The sequence below is a fragment of the Emericellopsis atlantica genome (assembly GCF_019669845.1).
Source record: "Emericellopsis atlantica unplaced genomic scaffold F5Z01scaffold_3, whole genome shotgun sequence".
Taxonomy (NCBI): Eukaryota; Fungi; Ascomycota; class Sordariomycetes; order Hypocreales; family Bionectriaceae; genus Emericellopsis; species Emericellopsis atlantica.
In genome coordinates this window covers 691,294-705,597 of record NW_025764705.1, presented here as the reverse complement: position 1 = coordinate 705,597, position 14,304 = coordinate 691,294, and the positions used below count along the sequence as shown (strand labels likewise).

Here is a 14,304-nt window from a genome sequence, read left to right as displayed (position 1 = left end):
GTAATAACACCGAACATGGGGCCAGGTTCGTCACCGTCTGTGCAATTGTCAGAAGACATCCGCCTCATCAATTAGATGACAAGATGTGTTTCAAAGTTTCATCAAAGCAGGCCATGATCATCTCCAAGTCTTCATCAGGTCTTTGGCAACCGTCATCTGCACGCGTGGTACGTAGCTTTGAGTGACGCGAAAGTGGAACAGAAAGCGCGTCGTGCTTGGCTACAGCCAATCATTGAGCTGCAAGCTCAAAATCACGTGTGGGAACTCACCGTTTTCAGGTGGAGTCGGGAAATCAGAGTCAGAGGGGCCCTGATTTCCAGAAGGACATCGTGAACCAGGAGGCCTGAGGCCCCCACAGGCGGCTGCTCCCAGCCTCTTGCAGTGTCCCAGCCTTCAACAAGTTCAACATTCCACCAGATTTGGGGTTCCAAGCCCACTTTCCTGGCCACCCTCCATCCTCAGCTTGACATAGCGACACCTACTGCCCGTCTAAATTATTGCTCAACCACGATATTGCCGACCCAGACGAATTGACGACAAGAGCGAAAACATATACTTGAGCCCGCGCTGCGTTTTGAGCACCGCCCGCGCATGAGGATTGGAGGCTTCGATCGGCCACATGCCCCCTCGTCGCAGGCACCTCGATTCTCCTTACCATGGATACCCTACAACTGAAGAATCGTCTACCTGTGGAGGAGGAGGTTGAAAACTGGGACGATGGCGACTTCATGATGGAAGGAGGGGACGACTTTGGTTTCCGCAGCACTTCAACCACCACCACCGCGCCATCACGCCGTCGCGACTCTAACTCCTCACACATGTCGCTGCGCTCGGAACTTGAGTCATGGGCGGAGGAAGAAGAAAACCAAGTCCATATTCCGGGAGACGACGAGAAGTCTACAATGGAGGCCCTGTCGGCCGCGAAGGATGCGGGCATACCTCTACCAACAGGCATCTCAGCATCCGCACTCATGGGAGGGACGATCAAGCGGCTGGGAGGTAGAAAGATACGGAAGATCACGCAGGAGGATTGGGACAACGACCTTGAAATCCCCGATTCCGCGCAGGGCTTTCAGATCAAAGCGCAGGACGACACGGCCTTTCCTGAAGTGCTTCGACAGGTCAGTGGCGGCTCAGTTCAAGCGAGTCCCACAAAGCTGCCGGGGAGTAAAGCACCCCCATCGGACACCATGATGAGGAGCCCCAGTCGTGCAAATTCTGGTTCGCGAGGCGCACCGCTCAACCTGGACCAGTTCAAGGACAATGACGAGGATGACTTCTTTGGCGACGGGTTGGCCACGATCAAGGTCGCAAAACGGCCAGTCATGAAGCCTATCTCACTCATCACACCCCCCACACCACAGAAACCTGCCGAAGTCCCCGCGGAAGACGACTTCGAGCAAGGTCTTGAGCTGCCCTCAGACGGTACGCTACAGCTCTCGCAACGGAGAGACATTCCCAAAACCCCGAACACACAATTTGACGATCTGGATTGGGGCGAGGGCAGCCTGGGGACTAGGTTTGGTGGTACGCGACGGGATGGTAGGTCAAATAGGAGCTCATCCGCCTCTGCTCTGAGTCCCAGCATCGCCAGTTCAGTCACTGCCGAGAGTGAAGATGAGACTTTTGACGGATTGGTGCTACCCACTGGACCTGTCAACTTTAACGACCGCCTCCAGCAACGCCGCAAGAGCAAGTCTCCTGTGCGGATACCAGAGGAACCTTCGCCTCCGAAGACGATGACTACGACTCCAGCCGAGGCAGACAAGCCTGGATTTCTCGATGGCCTGGACATTGGAGATGGAGATATGTTCAACTCGGGCAAGTTGACGCTACATCGCAACATAAAATTGAAGGAAGCTCCCAGCAGCAGCCCTGCTCGGCCGAAGACAGCAGTTTCTCTCACATTCACCAACAAGCCTTCAACATCCACCCGCATTCCCCGACTGCACCACGAGCGGACACACTCAACCTCGCTAGAGCCCGTCTCAGAGAGCGGGGGCCCGATTCTTCAACGGGCTCGCCGTCCACCGTCCCGCCTGGGACAAGGCCACCAGGCTCAATCGTCAGTGACCAGTATACCCACTCCAACAACGCCATCGTCTTCCTCATCTCAAAGATCACCAGGGACGCCAAACAGTCGACGAGAGATGGGTAGCAAGGTCCCTACGCCTACACTACGCAACGAGCCTACGACAACCAATGCTCAGCTTCTTAAGCAAAAGCGATCACTGCCTGCCATTCGACCATTCAACCCACCTTCCAAGATGCACAGCTCGCGCTACGAAAGGCCACCATCAAGGGACAACAACGGCCGGCCTTTGTCCGGCCACCGCCCCAAAACGCCTGTGGAACGATCAAGGATTCCGGGAATGGAGAGTCCTGCCCAGGCACGCAAAATCAATGCGCCTTTCCTGCCAGCAGGCGGTTCACAAAACAGATCTCACCATGCGGCCTCCAAGTCTCTGCGTTCATTCCGCCGCCATGACTCTGACAACTTGATCGAGCTCCGACCCAAGTCACGTTCTTTCTCTCGAGTCGGCATGCGTTCGCCTAGTCCGCAGCGCTACCGGGTTGCTGCAGATACTTGGGAACGACTGAGCAAGCCTAAGAACCGACGACACTTTGGTGATGGTCATGAATTGGACGCATTTGATGACCTACCAACCTCCAAAGAAAATGAAACGCCGTTCATGAAACAGCCGACATCAGGCAATGGCAAGGCCACGCTGCGCAACAAAGCCTTTGACAGAATGTCGACGCCAACGCCAACAACACCTCAAGGACCCAGGCCTCTGCCCCATTTTGCGCGTGATACCACTGCTAGCCGCATCGCGCGCGAGACTTCCTTGGCCCATAGGTCTACGGTCAGCATCAGTGGACCACTAGCCCAGACGCATGCGCAAAGAGGCACACCGTTGGCAAACAGAAGCAACCTGAATACGCCGCATCTCGAACACCCGCCATCGATACGAGCCAAGAAATCCAAGCGACCGGCACAGCAAAAGCCGCATCTAATCTCGAACCTGAATGCTGACAAGGAATCAAAAAGTGGGCGTGAATTTATCCCGTGGAGAAGCTTTGACTGACCCATGCTGCAGTGGTTAATGGAATGTTTTACAACCCCGACACATTCCGTTGGGAGGGCAACGAAAATGCACTCAACATCTTTGAAGCACCTGTCTCGACCCCAATCACAGCTACTACACCAGCGCCAATGAACCAGGAGAAAGCCACGACGACACCGCGCCCTGCGCTAATCACAAACATCAGTGCCACTAAGGGAGTACAGGTCGTGAACGGCATGGTCTTTGACCCTCAGAGCATGTCTTGGCTTAAAATTGGCAACCCACAGGCTGCGCGTTCGGACACGAGTGATACATTCGGAAAATTCGATGCCTTTGAGGACGAGGACGACGTCTTCAAGGACATTCCGGACCTCGACGACAACGCCAACGATGCGAAGAGCGGCCAGGGCCGTGTGAGCGACGTCAACGACGAGTGGCTCGTAGGCGAAGAATTTGATGTTGGCCCAGAATTTATTCGCCGACAACGTGAGGAGGAAGAAAGATGGCGCAAGAAGTGCGACAAATGGGTCGGTCGGGGTATGCGGGATCGTGAAGCATGGCGCTGGACCATTCGCGAGCTCGTTTCCCAATTCGACGACCTGCCCATGTGAGCAGACACGCGCTTTGCCCCGTCGATGAACATTTTGGTTCTCAGCAGGGCTCCGATACGAGGACCCTTGCGGCGACACTTTTATACACATCGCTATTGTAATCTTTGGAAAACGCCACGACCTTATGAAACGACAGCATTGCATGAGCATTTGGGCACGGAAAAGAAGGATAGGGAGGGCAAACCTACGGGCAGGAGGCCTGGCATTCTGGAGTTCCTGAGTTTTTCTTTCTTGGTTCTTGTTTCACTGCAAGACGACGACCTTTATGACACGACTGTATCTATACAAACATACTCTCTTGGGCTGCACTGCGATAGAGTTAGAGTGCGAAGAGAGTGATGATGCCTGCCTCCACGAGGCTTATAACGACACGACGACATGAATACACGATTTTGCTCCTTTGTCAACCAAAGAATACTTGACTCGAAATTTCGTGAAGAACCCGCCCACCGGGTGATGCGCCTTGATTATCAAAAACTACACGTGAACATTTATTTCTCCGCCTTCTTTGTCTTCTTGCTTGTACTCCGAGGATCGATGCCTCTCCTGCGCATAGCGTTCCTCTTACCCTTCTCCATAATCTCCTCATCCTCGTCCTCATCCCAGCCGCCAAAGTCATCCTGGGTCGCCTCTTCCTCGTCGGCAGCGATCGGCGTCTTGTCAATGATCACGTTATCCTCATCCTGCTTACCACCGCGAGAGCCCGCAGGGGCCTTGGCAGGTGTAGGTCCTGTCTTGTGGAACTTGGCGACGAAGAAACCGTCCACATTGTAGGTGTGGGGGTAGTACCTGCGTGTCAAGTTCATGCTCGCGTCGAACTTCTTGCCGCGGTAGCTTGTGAAGCCCTCCTTGCCAAAGGGGATGGTGGTGTCGACGAGTTTGACATTGGGCCGCTTTCGGAGAGCGTACTGCACAACCTCCTCGTTCTCCTCGACCGTGACGGAACAGGTCGAGTAGACAATGTAGCCGCCGCCAGGCTTGTTGTTGTGTGAGACGGAGTCAATGGCGGCGAGGAGAAGTTGCTTCTGTAGGTGAGGCAGCTGCATAAAGTCGAGCTGGGTCTTGTTTGTCTTGACGCTGGGATCCTTGGCAATGACACCGGTTCCGGAGCAGGGAGCGTCGAGGAGGACACGGTCGAAACCGCCCATGGGCTTGGGGAACTCACGAGCGTCGTAGTTGGAGACAATGACGTTGCTCGCACCCAGGCGGTGGACGTTACCGATGAGACCCTTGGAACGCGCTCGGTTGGGATCGTTGGCCATGATGAAACCAGTGTTCTTCATCATGGCGGCTAGGTAGGTCGTTTTACCACCAGGGGCAGCGGCCATATCGAGCACACGATCGTGTTCCTGGGGGTCCAGAGCCATGCAGGGCAGGAAAGAGGAGGCCGCTTGCAGGATGTAGTGGCCTGCAAGGTACTCGGGGGTAGCACCAAGAGGGACACTCGTCTCGAAGACTTGAAGCCCGACCTTGGACCACTTGCCCACGGGCTCGAGGGTGACACCGCGGTTGATCAGCGCCTGGGCGAGCTCTCGACGGTTGGTGCGGAGGGTGTTTGTGCGGATGACGACGGGACGTGCAGACTCGTTGGCTTCGAAGAAGGCAAAGGCCTCTCGAGGGGTGAACAGGTTGTACAGCTTCTCTGCGAGATAGTCCGAGTAACCGTAGTAGGCACAGACATCCTTCAACAGCTGAGCAGTGTACTCGGCCCTTGATCTGCCTTCCTGGTGCAGGTTGGCAAAGTCGTCCAGCACACGGATGTTCTCGGTGATTCGGGTTCGAAGTAATTGCAGGTCGGGCGCCAGCATGGCCTTCGTCTTGGCAGCCAAGTCATCGTCATCATCGTCGTCCTCTAACACCTTGGGCTTGTCTCCCGCAATGTTGGTCTGCAGCGCCGCCTCCTTCAACTCGGCCTCGTCCGCGGCGGCCTCCTCCTCCATTTGCCTGTCTAGTTTCGCGGACAATCCAGCCATGTTGGCTGCTGTGAGCTTCTCTTCGCCATCTGATTCATCTTCGTCCTCCGAGAAAATAGCCCTTGCGCGACCTTCCTCGTCGGAGTCAAACACCGAGTCGTCGTCATCGTTGTCGGAACCGAGGAAGTCGTCGCCGAGAGCACCATTGGGTGCCTCATCCGAGTCGCCGGCCTCAAGATCCGAATTGGCGAACTCATCGTCCATCTCTTCATCGTCCGAGCCCTCGAGAACAGGCGCTTTCGCAGCAGCGGCCTTCTTGCCCTGGCGGTGGGCAGGCAGTTCCTTGGGGCCCTTGGCCTTGTCCGACCCCTTGACGCCGTTGCCGTTCTTGAGAGCCGCCTTTCGTTCGCGCCTCTTGGAAACGGGCGTTGAGTTGCCCGTTGTCGCAGATGCCTTGCCCATCTTTCGCTTCTTTTGCGGTTCCTCGATAGCCTCGACCGGGATGCCAGCCTTGCGCTTCAACTTGGCATAGTGCGCTTCGGACAGGGGCTCAGGCGCCGCCTGCTTCTTCATACGACGTCCAACACCCATCTTGACGATTGTTTGTGGGAGTGAATTGGCTGACAAGTCTGGGTTCGACTTGACTGCGGAATTGGGTGACTAGACCCGCCCCGCTGGAGTCTGACTTTTTTTCTTGAATGGCGCAGGGGTCCCGGCGCACGATAAGCCGATAAGAAATGTGGCTCCACGTGATAGCCGCCCCTCCAAGCTCGCTGCAGTGCAAGTCCAAGACTCCAATGCGCGGAGTAGCTTGACGACGTTGAACGTATTTGGGGTATCAGACTCAGTGTTATTCATCATCTAGCCTTGTCACCCGACAACCTACCGAAAGGCGCGCTCTCTCGAAAGTGTCCAAATCTTGTCGACCAGAATTGAGCGACGAATCCACTTGCCACACTCGTTACCAGCGATTCGCGCCATCAAAAACCAGTACCAGCATCATGGCCGAAGCCTCCTTCGCGCAGACCTTCCTCTCCAGCCTCGAGGGCCGACCGATCAAACTATCAGCAGATCATGTCGAGAATCCCAAGAGTTACCCTGCTCGCCCTCCCGTATGTCCTAGACCCAGACCGGACCTCGCATCGCGAGGGCCCTCATACTGACAGCCGCAGTATATCCTCCCACGGATGGCCACAACCATGTCGAAACCCTCCTCGCAACGGTCCGCACCTGGCCAAGAGCGCTCTGTCAAAGTGACACTGAAATCCCTCCGTAATCCTCCTCTCGACATCAAGCTCTCCTCGCAACCGCGCACGACGTCTCTCCTGGACATTAAGACGCAAGTCACTGCGCAGACTAGGATCCCCACGGAGAAGATCCGGATACTGTACAACAAGAAACCTGTGCCTGATAGCAAGGTGCTGAAAGAGGTCATTGGGGAGGAGGAGTCCGTGGTGGAGTTTGCTGTCATGGTCATTGGCGGCGCGGCTGCGATCCCGCCTGCTGAAGCTGACGTCCCGGCTGCCCCTACAGCCGACATGGCAGGTGCAGAGGCCCTCGAGACGGCAGCGTTTTGGGATGATCTCAAGGGATTCTTGATGCAGCGATTGAAGGATGAGAGTGAGGCAGAGAAGTTGTCTGCATTATTCAAGTCAAGTTGGGAGAGCAGTCGATCGAAACCGTGAGCATCTGCGAATGCTCTTTACACGTTACATATTACTACGAGAAAATGGGAAGAACGTAGGTTCCTCGCGTCTCAGGAAAGTGAAGCACAGTTTATATCGTAAAACACGCCATTGCATTCAAATATGTGGCTTTTGGAGATGGGAGCAGCCTCCGGGAAGCATGTTGTATTCATTTGGCTCATAAGGACCGACACCCGCGCAACTTTTGATATATGGCTGCTGCGCTTAAGCGGCAAGACCCTTGCTGACCGTCTTCAGGATCGAATCGTACTCAATGTCGTCCGAGTCGTTGGCCTGGAGCTCGACGGCGATACCGGTCAGGGAGCGCTTGAGAGCCTCCTTGGAGGAGGCGTAGATCATCTTGGGCTGGATGCCGGCATCATCCGGGGACCAGGCCAGGAAGGTGATCTTGTTGCTGTGGGGTGTTAGAACCAGTAGTTGGCACGGATGGAGCTACTTGTTCGCATACCGGATGCCGTCGCCCGAAGCGAGGCTGTACTCAAAGTCGTAGATGGCGTAACGGGGACCCTTGCCCGTGGCACCCTGGCTCTGATCAGCATGGTCCTCTCACGCAGTATATTCGTTTAAACGTACGTTCTTGTTCTTTGTCGTGGCGTTGATGAGCTTCTCACGGAAGCTGTCCCATTCCTTGTCGTCGGAAGCCTCCTCGACCACAATCTCCTTGAAGTCGTCCGACAGCTTGTAGATGATGTACTTGTACTTCTTGTTAAGCTTCAGCTCGTTGAAGGCGGTGATGCACTCCTGGGACACGGTGGCTCTGTAAGATTTGAATTAGCGCTCCTACTCTAGAAACTCGTGCGCGGTATTCGCTGTCGTTCGTGGAAGCCCCGCGATCCTATCGTGGTATGCGGCAAAGATCGCGAGGCGGGGTTGCTCGTGGCGAGAGCTTTGATGCGTGACATACCCGGATTGAGACTGCAAGGCTGGTCAGTACACATCAATGCAGAGCTTGTCCGGTCCAACTTACCATGGCTGCGGTGTGTCAAGGTGGTCCTGTTTGTGACGAAATTTGGAGAGGGGAACTATGTAGCAGGAAGCTTTGTTAGCTATCAATGCTGCGACGGGCGGCGCTGAGGCGTAATGAAAATGCGGGGTGGTAGTTCTTTTAGGCGCAAGGAGTACCAAGTACGTACCGGATGTTTAGAGAAGCACCCGCAGCAGACCGAAGATGTGCAAATGCAGGAGGAAAAAGGCGGGAAAAGTTGAGGAATCGAGGTTCGTTGGTCTACGATCGTACGTGGGATGGATGGAGATGCAGCAATCTGAGATAGAGGGGAAACAGCTGACTTTAGGGGGAGCGCCGCGACTCGACTGGTGGAGCCCGCAGGCCAGCCCGGTAGGCGGTGCCTCCTTCCTCCAGGCTGTGAGGCTCCTGCCAAAATAACGACGTAGGCAGATGCGTGGTGGGGTTGCCGGTGAGACAGGGACCACACGTGATCTCACTTTGCTGAGCGACATCAGAAGCCAGACAAACAGGCAGCAGAATGTCGATTCAACGGCCAACGAAATACAGGCGTAAGATGGAAACGGTCAAGTCGCTGCCTTGAGGCAGCAGCTGCCAAGGTCAGGTTTTCACAGCAAACACAAGCATCGAGAATAGGCAGTAAATTACATCGTTTCGATTGGTGAGTCTACATTGTAGAGTACATGGTATGATACAGACAGCTCGCCACAAATACAACAGGTATGAAAACAGTCCTGTCCAGCCAGCAAATTGGCGGCACGAGGTAAGATGATGAAGAGCGGAGGAGTTTCGCGCATCCAAGGTCAGCCATCGCAAGGCGGCCAGTTGCCCCTGATAACACCAAAGCCATGCTCCCTAATGCCCGGGAAACTTTTTCTTTCTTCCAAAACAGATATGCATCGTCAACGTCTCCCGTCACTTACATCATGCCACCCATACCGCCCATGCCACCCATTCCACCCATGCCTCCCATGGGAGGAGCGCCAGCGCCCTTCTCCTCGGGGGCCTCAACGATGGTAACCTCGGTGGTACCCAGGAGAGAAGCGACACCACTGGCGTCCAGGAGACCAGTGCGGACGACCTTGAGGGGGTCCAGGATACCAGCCTCAATCATGTCGACATACTCGCCCTTGGAGCTGTCGAAGCCCTTCTGGAAGTCGGCGCCGTGCTCGTCGGTGAGCTTGCCAACAATGACAGAGCCCTCGAGACCGGCGTTCTCGACAATGGCGCGGGCAGGGCGAGTGATGGCGTTCTTGACAATGGTGACACCGAGCTGCTGGTCAAAGTTGGCAGTCTTGATGTTGTTGAGAGCAGAGACGGAAGCTTTGATCAGGGCAGTTCCACCACCGGGGAGGATACCCTCCTCCACGGCAGCACGGGTGGCGTTCAGAGCATCGACGAAGCGATCCTTCTTCTCACCGACCTCGACCTCGGAGGAGCCACCGACCCTGATGACGGCGACACCACCCGAGAGCTTGGCCAGACGCTCCTGGAGCTTCTCCTTCTCGTACTCGGAGGTGGTGGGGTCGGCAATGACACCACGGATCTGCTCACAGCGCTGAGAGATGCTGTCCTTGGTGCCCTCACCGTTGAGGATGATGGTGTCCTCCTTGGTGATGGAGATGGAGCCAGTCTTGCCGAGCATCTCGGGGGTGACCTTGTCGAGCTTGATGTCGAGCTCGTCGCTGAAGACGGTGCCGTTGGTGAGGACGGCAATGTCGCCAAGGATGGACTTGCGGTTGTCACCGAAGCCGGGAGCCTTGATGGCAGCGGCCTGGATCTGACCACGGAGCTTGTTGAGGATCAGGACAGCAAGGGCCTCACCCTCAATGTCTTCGGCGATGATGACGAGGGGGCGGCGCATCTTGGTGGCCAGCTCGAGAGAGGGGATGATGTCCTGGACGGCGGAGATCTTCTTCTCGGAGAGCAGGAGGAGGGGGTCCTCGAACTCGGCCTTGGCCGTCTTGGTGTCGGTGATGAAGTAGGGGGAGACGAAGCCGCGGTCGAAGCGCATGCCCTCGGTGACCTCAAGCTCGTCGCTCATGGTCTTGCCCTCCTTGACGGTGATGACACCCTCTTTGCCGACCTTCTCCATGGCGTTGGCAATCATCTTGCCGACGTGGTGGTCGCCGTTGGCGGAGATGGTGGCAACCTGGGCGACCTCATCGCTCGTGGTGATGTCACGCGAGTTCTTCTGGAGGTACTCGACGACAGCCTCGGTGGCTGCCTGGATACCGCGGCGCAGGTCCATGGGGTTGCAGCCAGCAGCCACGTTCTTGACGGTCTCGGAGAAGATGGCGCGGGCGAGGACGGTGGCAGTCGTGGTGCCATCGCCAGCGACCTCGTTGGTCTTGGAAGCGACATCCTGTATTAAGCGGGCGCCGAGGTTCTCGAACTTGTCCTTGAGGGAGACGGCCCTGGCGACGGTGACACCATCTGCAATAGAGAATCAGTCATTGTCCAAGCACAAAATGATCCATCGAGATTCGTACCCTTGGTGATCTTGGGGGAGCCGAAGCTGGACTCGATCAGGACGTTGCGACCCTTGGGGCCGAGGGTGGCCGAGACGGCCTTGGCCAATGTGTCGGCACCAGCGAGGAGAGCAGCGCGACCCTCAACACCGAACTTGAGCTCCTGGGAACTGGTTAGAGCCAGGCTGTCAATCGAGCACTGCAGCTACACGTACCTTGTGAGCAAAGCGCATCTGACCAAGGCTACCGGCGCGGTACTTGGACGCCGCCGACGACAGAGCCGAAGCTCGCACCCGAGAGCTCAACGCGCGCTGCATGATGTATGTGGAATTACAAGGGGTATAGTGGTATTACAAAGATGAAAGGAGGAGAAGATGCGTTGTGTTGTCGGCTGGAAACGACACAACAGGAGCAGTCGGTGAGATGACAGAGCGACAGAGGGTAGAAAACGGGAGAGGAGGATGTGATGATGGGAGAAGTTCGAGGGCTTGGGGGGGGGAACGAAGCCGAAGAAGACGAAGAAGACGATAGAACTTAGCTTTGCGCTGGGGCCCAGAAAAAATAATATGGGCGTGTCTGATTGGCGAATCCCCAAATCCAGACCCGGCTCGGTCCACGACTCCAAAGCTGCTCAGCTCTGACAAGGATCACATTACCGGCAACCGAGCGCATCGGAATAATATCAAGCCGTGATGGGATCGCAGAATCACAGACTCGACAACGTCGATGTAATGTAATGCATATCCACTGGAGACGATGGCGGGTACTTTCTGTGTCATTTGTAAGAGATGTCTATCTGCCAGTGCCGATCCTCCCTTTATGCTGCGAAAAGACTTTTGTCTATGACTCCTCGTACCGACTGACGCCGGCCCTGTATGCCAAACGGGGGAAGCCAAAGATATACCAAATGAAAGCAGCCACCCTGCGGTAATGTATGTCGTGAGGCCAAAGCATGGTGTGGACTCACTCATTTGAGCGAGAGCTTGTTCCTGCAGAAGAGCCTGATCAGGAGCCAACCGTGTCGCTCGAGTGGTTGAGTTCTCAGTGAACGACTGATGTGTAGAATATAAAAGAAGGCAACGCATGCCAGCGACAGAAGAAGCAAGGAAAGAAAAGAAGCTATGACATGGGAGAAAGATTGCGTATGTAAAAAAAAAAAAAAAAAAAAACACCGAACACCGAACACCTTATGTTCATGGTCGCAGTATGACAAGTCGAATTCAGTTGTTCAGTTGTTCAGGGGCGGGCTGAGCCTCGGGGGCCCAAACTCCTTCGTCGTCGGTACATTCAGCCTTCTGCTACTCGTCAGTATATTGACATGAATCTTGAAGAAATCCTGGATTACTCACGACAAACTCGTCCATGTTTTGATCAACACATGGATGAGTTCCTTCTGGGCTCAGCGTTCTTGTACGAGTGGCCACCTCCTCCTTGACAACAGGGTTACCTTGCTCACCGGCCTCCCATCGATTCTCCTGAACATCAGTGTCGCGAACTTGGAGGCCATGGCCACCATGCATGGCGGCGAAGAAACGCGCCTCCTGTATCTTCCGCGTGCCAGCCGCTTGCATCATGAGGCCTTCCTGGTACTGGTACGCAGGGCTGATCTCGGGGAAGTACTGCTCGCCCGGCTGGTTCAGGTAGGGACACCTCCTAAAATCGGGCGGGCCCTGGTAGACCAGGCGGCGCAGCGGGCCCCGAAAAGGATCTTGGGGGTCCTGAGCCTGGAAAGAAGTGGCTGCCGAACCCATTGCCGACGCCTGGGAGGAGTTGTGGGCAGAAGTCGTAAAAACTCTCTCCGAGGCCACCTGAGCACGCGGCTGGTCAGCTTGTCGGTTCTCAATGGCCCTCATGGAGACACTAAATCTACCATCAGGAATCGCCGCGCCAGGCCCTGTGAACATGTTCACGTCCGCCATCAAGTGCTGCAGGGGGTGGGTTAACCTGGGAACGCCCCGTGGCAGAGTTCGCAGACTTACATTGTCGCTGTTGTCAGAGAAGCTGCTGGCCGATGTAGAGTCGGTATTGAATGACGAGCCATGTGCCAGGCGAGGCTCCAAATGGTCCGCCTGATTGGCGACAAATTGGCCGTTGGGCTCAGGATAAGCGTGAGCATACGCAAAGGCAGGACCCAGTGGTGTAGGGGAGCTAGTCAGTGACGGAGGGAATTGCTGCGCAAAGGGCAGGTCTCGCGAGGGAGTCTCGAGAATGGGGTCCTTGGTCTCACCCATTTCAGTCTCTTCGTCCTTAATGAAAGAGTCTGGCAAGCTCATCTTGAGGTCCTCGCAGACCTCGTCGAATCGAACTGGGCGAATGGCGGCTCGGTCATCGCCGTCCGTGCCGCGAACATAGCCACGAATCTCGGGATCGTGTCCAGTCTCCTTGGAGGAGGGACGAACCGGCAGGGGCGGGACGAGATGACCTTCAGCAACGAGTTCACGTCGAAGGCGACCAATGTGCTGCTGGATGGCAGCGCCAGAGGAGCCAGGCCGAAGACGATGAGCGGCAGCATCCCATGGGAGCTGGATCTTGTGGCGTATACACTCGTAGTGGAGATGAAGCAACAGCTTCTCAGTCATGCGAGGACCTGTATGTGTCTGTGGTGAGCTAGTAGCTCGTGAGTAGGGGGGATCACTTACGGTTCCAAACGATCAGGCTGCGACCGTTGACACGACCATTGCTTCGGATGTCCTCAGAGCTCGGGATTCTGGACGTGAAGCCAGTTGTTTTGCGGTTGCTGGGCGTCGCTGGCAGAGGAGATTCGCTCTTGATAGTTTTGGAAGCAGAGCGACGAGTCTTGGCGGGCGTGCTGTTCTTGGCCGCAGCCCGCTTCGCACTTGTACCGGAAGTCATCGTCACCAGTCACCTGGTGGAGGGCCATCAGCTCTTGGTTGCATTGCTCGGCCCCAAGATGAGGTACTCACAACTGTGGATGTCCAGCTTTCTGGTGAAGATGCGGAGTCTGGTCGTTGTGCTTTGGTTGGGCAGTTCACGAGACCGGAGAGTGATGCGTTACAGTAGACAAGGATGTCTGAAGAGGAAGAAATGACTCGCTTTGTGCAGTTCAGCGCAAGAAGAGGTCGAATAACAAAGGACACTGGAGCTGCAAAGTCGGTGTGGGTGGAAGAAGATCGAAGGCAGCATAGCATCAGCAACCGGGCGACGTGAAGAGGGCATAACACAATCACAGCGAGACGCGCGAGGGCCCAACGGATCGATCGAGAAACCCGGCCTGAGGCATTTCCAGCGGCTTCAGCATCACTTTTGCCACTGGCTGTGCTGTGAGCACAACGATAGGCGGAGGCTGGGAGGGAATTGGTCTGGTTAATCCGAACTTTGAATTCGGACGAAAAAGGGGCGTTGCCATGGCACTTGCGGTCGGCACCGACCGCACGCAGGTTGGCAGAGGCAGACCGACATGTCACGAAATGGAAGATGATCGAGGCTGCAAGATTGAGTATGGAGCGACTGGTTGATCAAAGAATATGTTCTGTTGTGCTGGCACTGCTGTGAAGGGGTATCTCGAAGTACAGACCGCAAACTCCCATGCCGAAGGTCACCCAAAATCCGA

The 14,304-nt window shown here is 55.8% G+C and overlaps 6 protein-coding genes across 6 annotated transcripts; 2 read left to right on the top strand and 4 right to left on the bottom strand.

Moving 5' to 3' along the window:
- Window positions 1-175: 175 nt before the first annotated feature.
- On the top strand, window positions 176-4,086 carry F5Z01DRAFT_645031 (uncharacterized protein). The gene is made up of 2 exons (XM_046262816.1): window positions 176-3,051; window positions 3,102-4,086. Exons 1-2 carry the CDS (start codon window positions 657-659, stop codon window positions 3,677-3,679), a joined length of 2,973 nt encoding a protein of 990 aa, XP_046122000.1. The 5' UTR covers window positions 176-656; the 3' UTR covers window positions 3,680-4,086.
- On the bottom strand, window positions 4,070-6,254 carry F5Z01DRAFT_645030 (cytosine-5--methyltransferase NCL1). Its single transcript, XM_046262815.1, has one exon. It carries the CDS (start codon window positions 6,181-6,183, stop codon window positions 4,171-4,173), a length of 2,013 nt encoding a protein of 670 aa, XP_046121999.1. The 5' UTR covers window positions 6,184-6,254; the 3' UTR covers window positions 4,070-4,170.
- Window positions 6,255-6,593: 339 nt separating this feature from the next.
- F5Z01DRAFT_633076 (cell-cycle control medial ring component-domain-containing protein) lies at window positions 6,594-7,277 on the top strand (the record flags this gene model as incomplete). Its single annotated transcript, XM_046261911.1, has 2 exons — window positions 6,594-6,704; window positions 6,765-7,277. The coding sequence occupies 2 exons, from the start codon at window positions 6,594-6,596 to the stop codon at window positions 7,275-7,277; spliced, it is 624 nt and encodes a 207-aa protein (XP_046121998.1).
- Window positions 7,278-7,502: 225 nt separating this feature from the next.
- On the bottom strand, window positions 7,503-8,268 carry F5Z01DRAFT_633075 (uncharacterized protein; the record flags this gene model as incomplete). Its single annotated transcript, XM_046261910.1, has 5 exons — window positions 7,503-7,692; window positions 7,747-7,826; window positions 7,872-8,055; window positions 8,203-8,213; window positions 8,266-8,268. The coding sequence occupies 5 exons, from the start codon at window positions 8,266-8,268 to the stop codon at window positions 7,503-7,505; spliced, it is 468 nt and encodes a 155-aa protein (XP_046121997.1).
- A 633-nt stretch (window positions 8,269-8,901) lies between these two features.
- F5Z01DRAFT_645022 (heat shock protein 60, mitochondrial precursor) lies at window positions 8,902-10,699 on the bottom strand. Its single transcript, XM_046262814.1, has one exon. The coding sequence runs from the start codon at window positions 10,511-10,513 to the stop codon at window positions 9,182-9,184; it is 1,332 nt and encodes a 443-aa protein (XP_046121996.1). The 5' UTR covers window positions 10,514-10,699; the 3' UTR covers window positions 8,902-9,181.
- A 1,254-nt stretch (window positions 10,700-11,953) lies between these two features.
- On the bottom strand, window positions 11,954-13,586 carry F5Z01DRAFT_670723 (uncharacterized protein; the record flags this gene model as incomplete). Its single annotated transcript, XM_046264603.1, has 4 exons — window positions 11,954-12,028; window positions 12,083-12,658; window positions 12,713-13,320; window positions 13,373-13,586. 4 exons carry the CDS (start codon window positions 13,584-13,586, stop codon window positions 11,954-11,956), a joined length of 1,473 nt encoding a protein of 490 aa, XP_046121995.1.
- Between the last annotated feature and the right edge of the window lie 718 nt (window positions 13,587-14,304).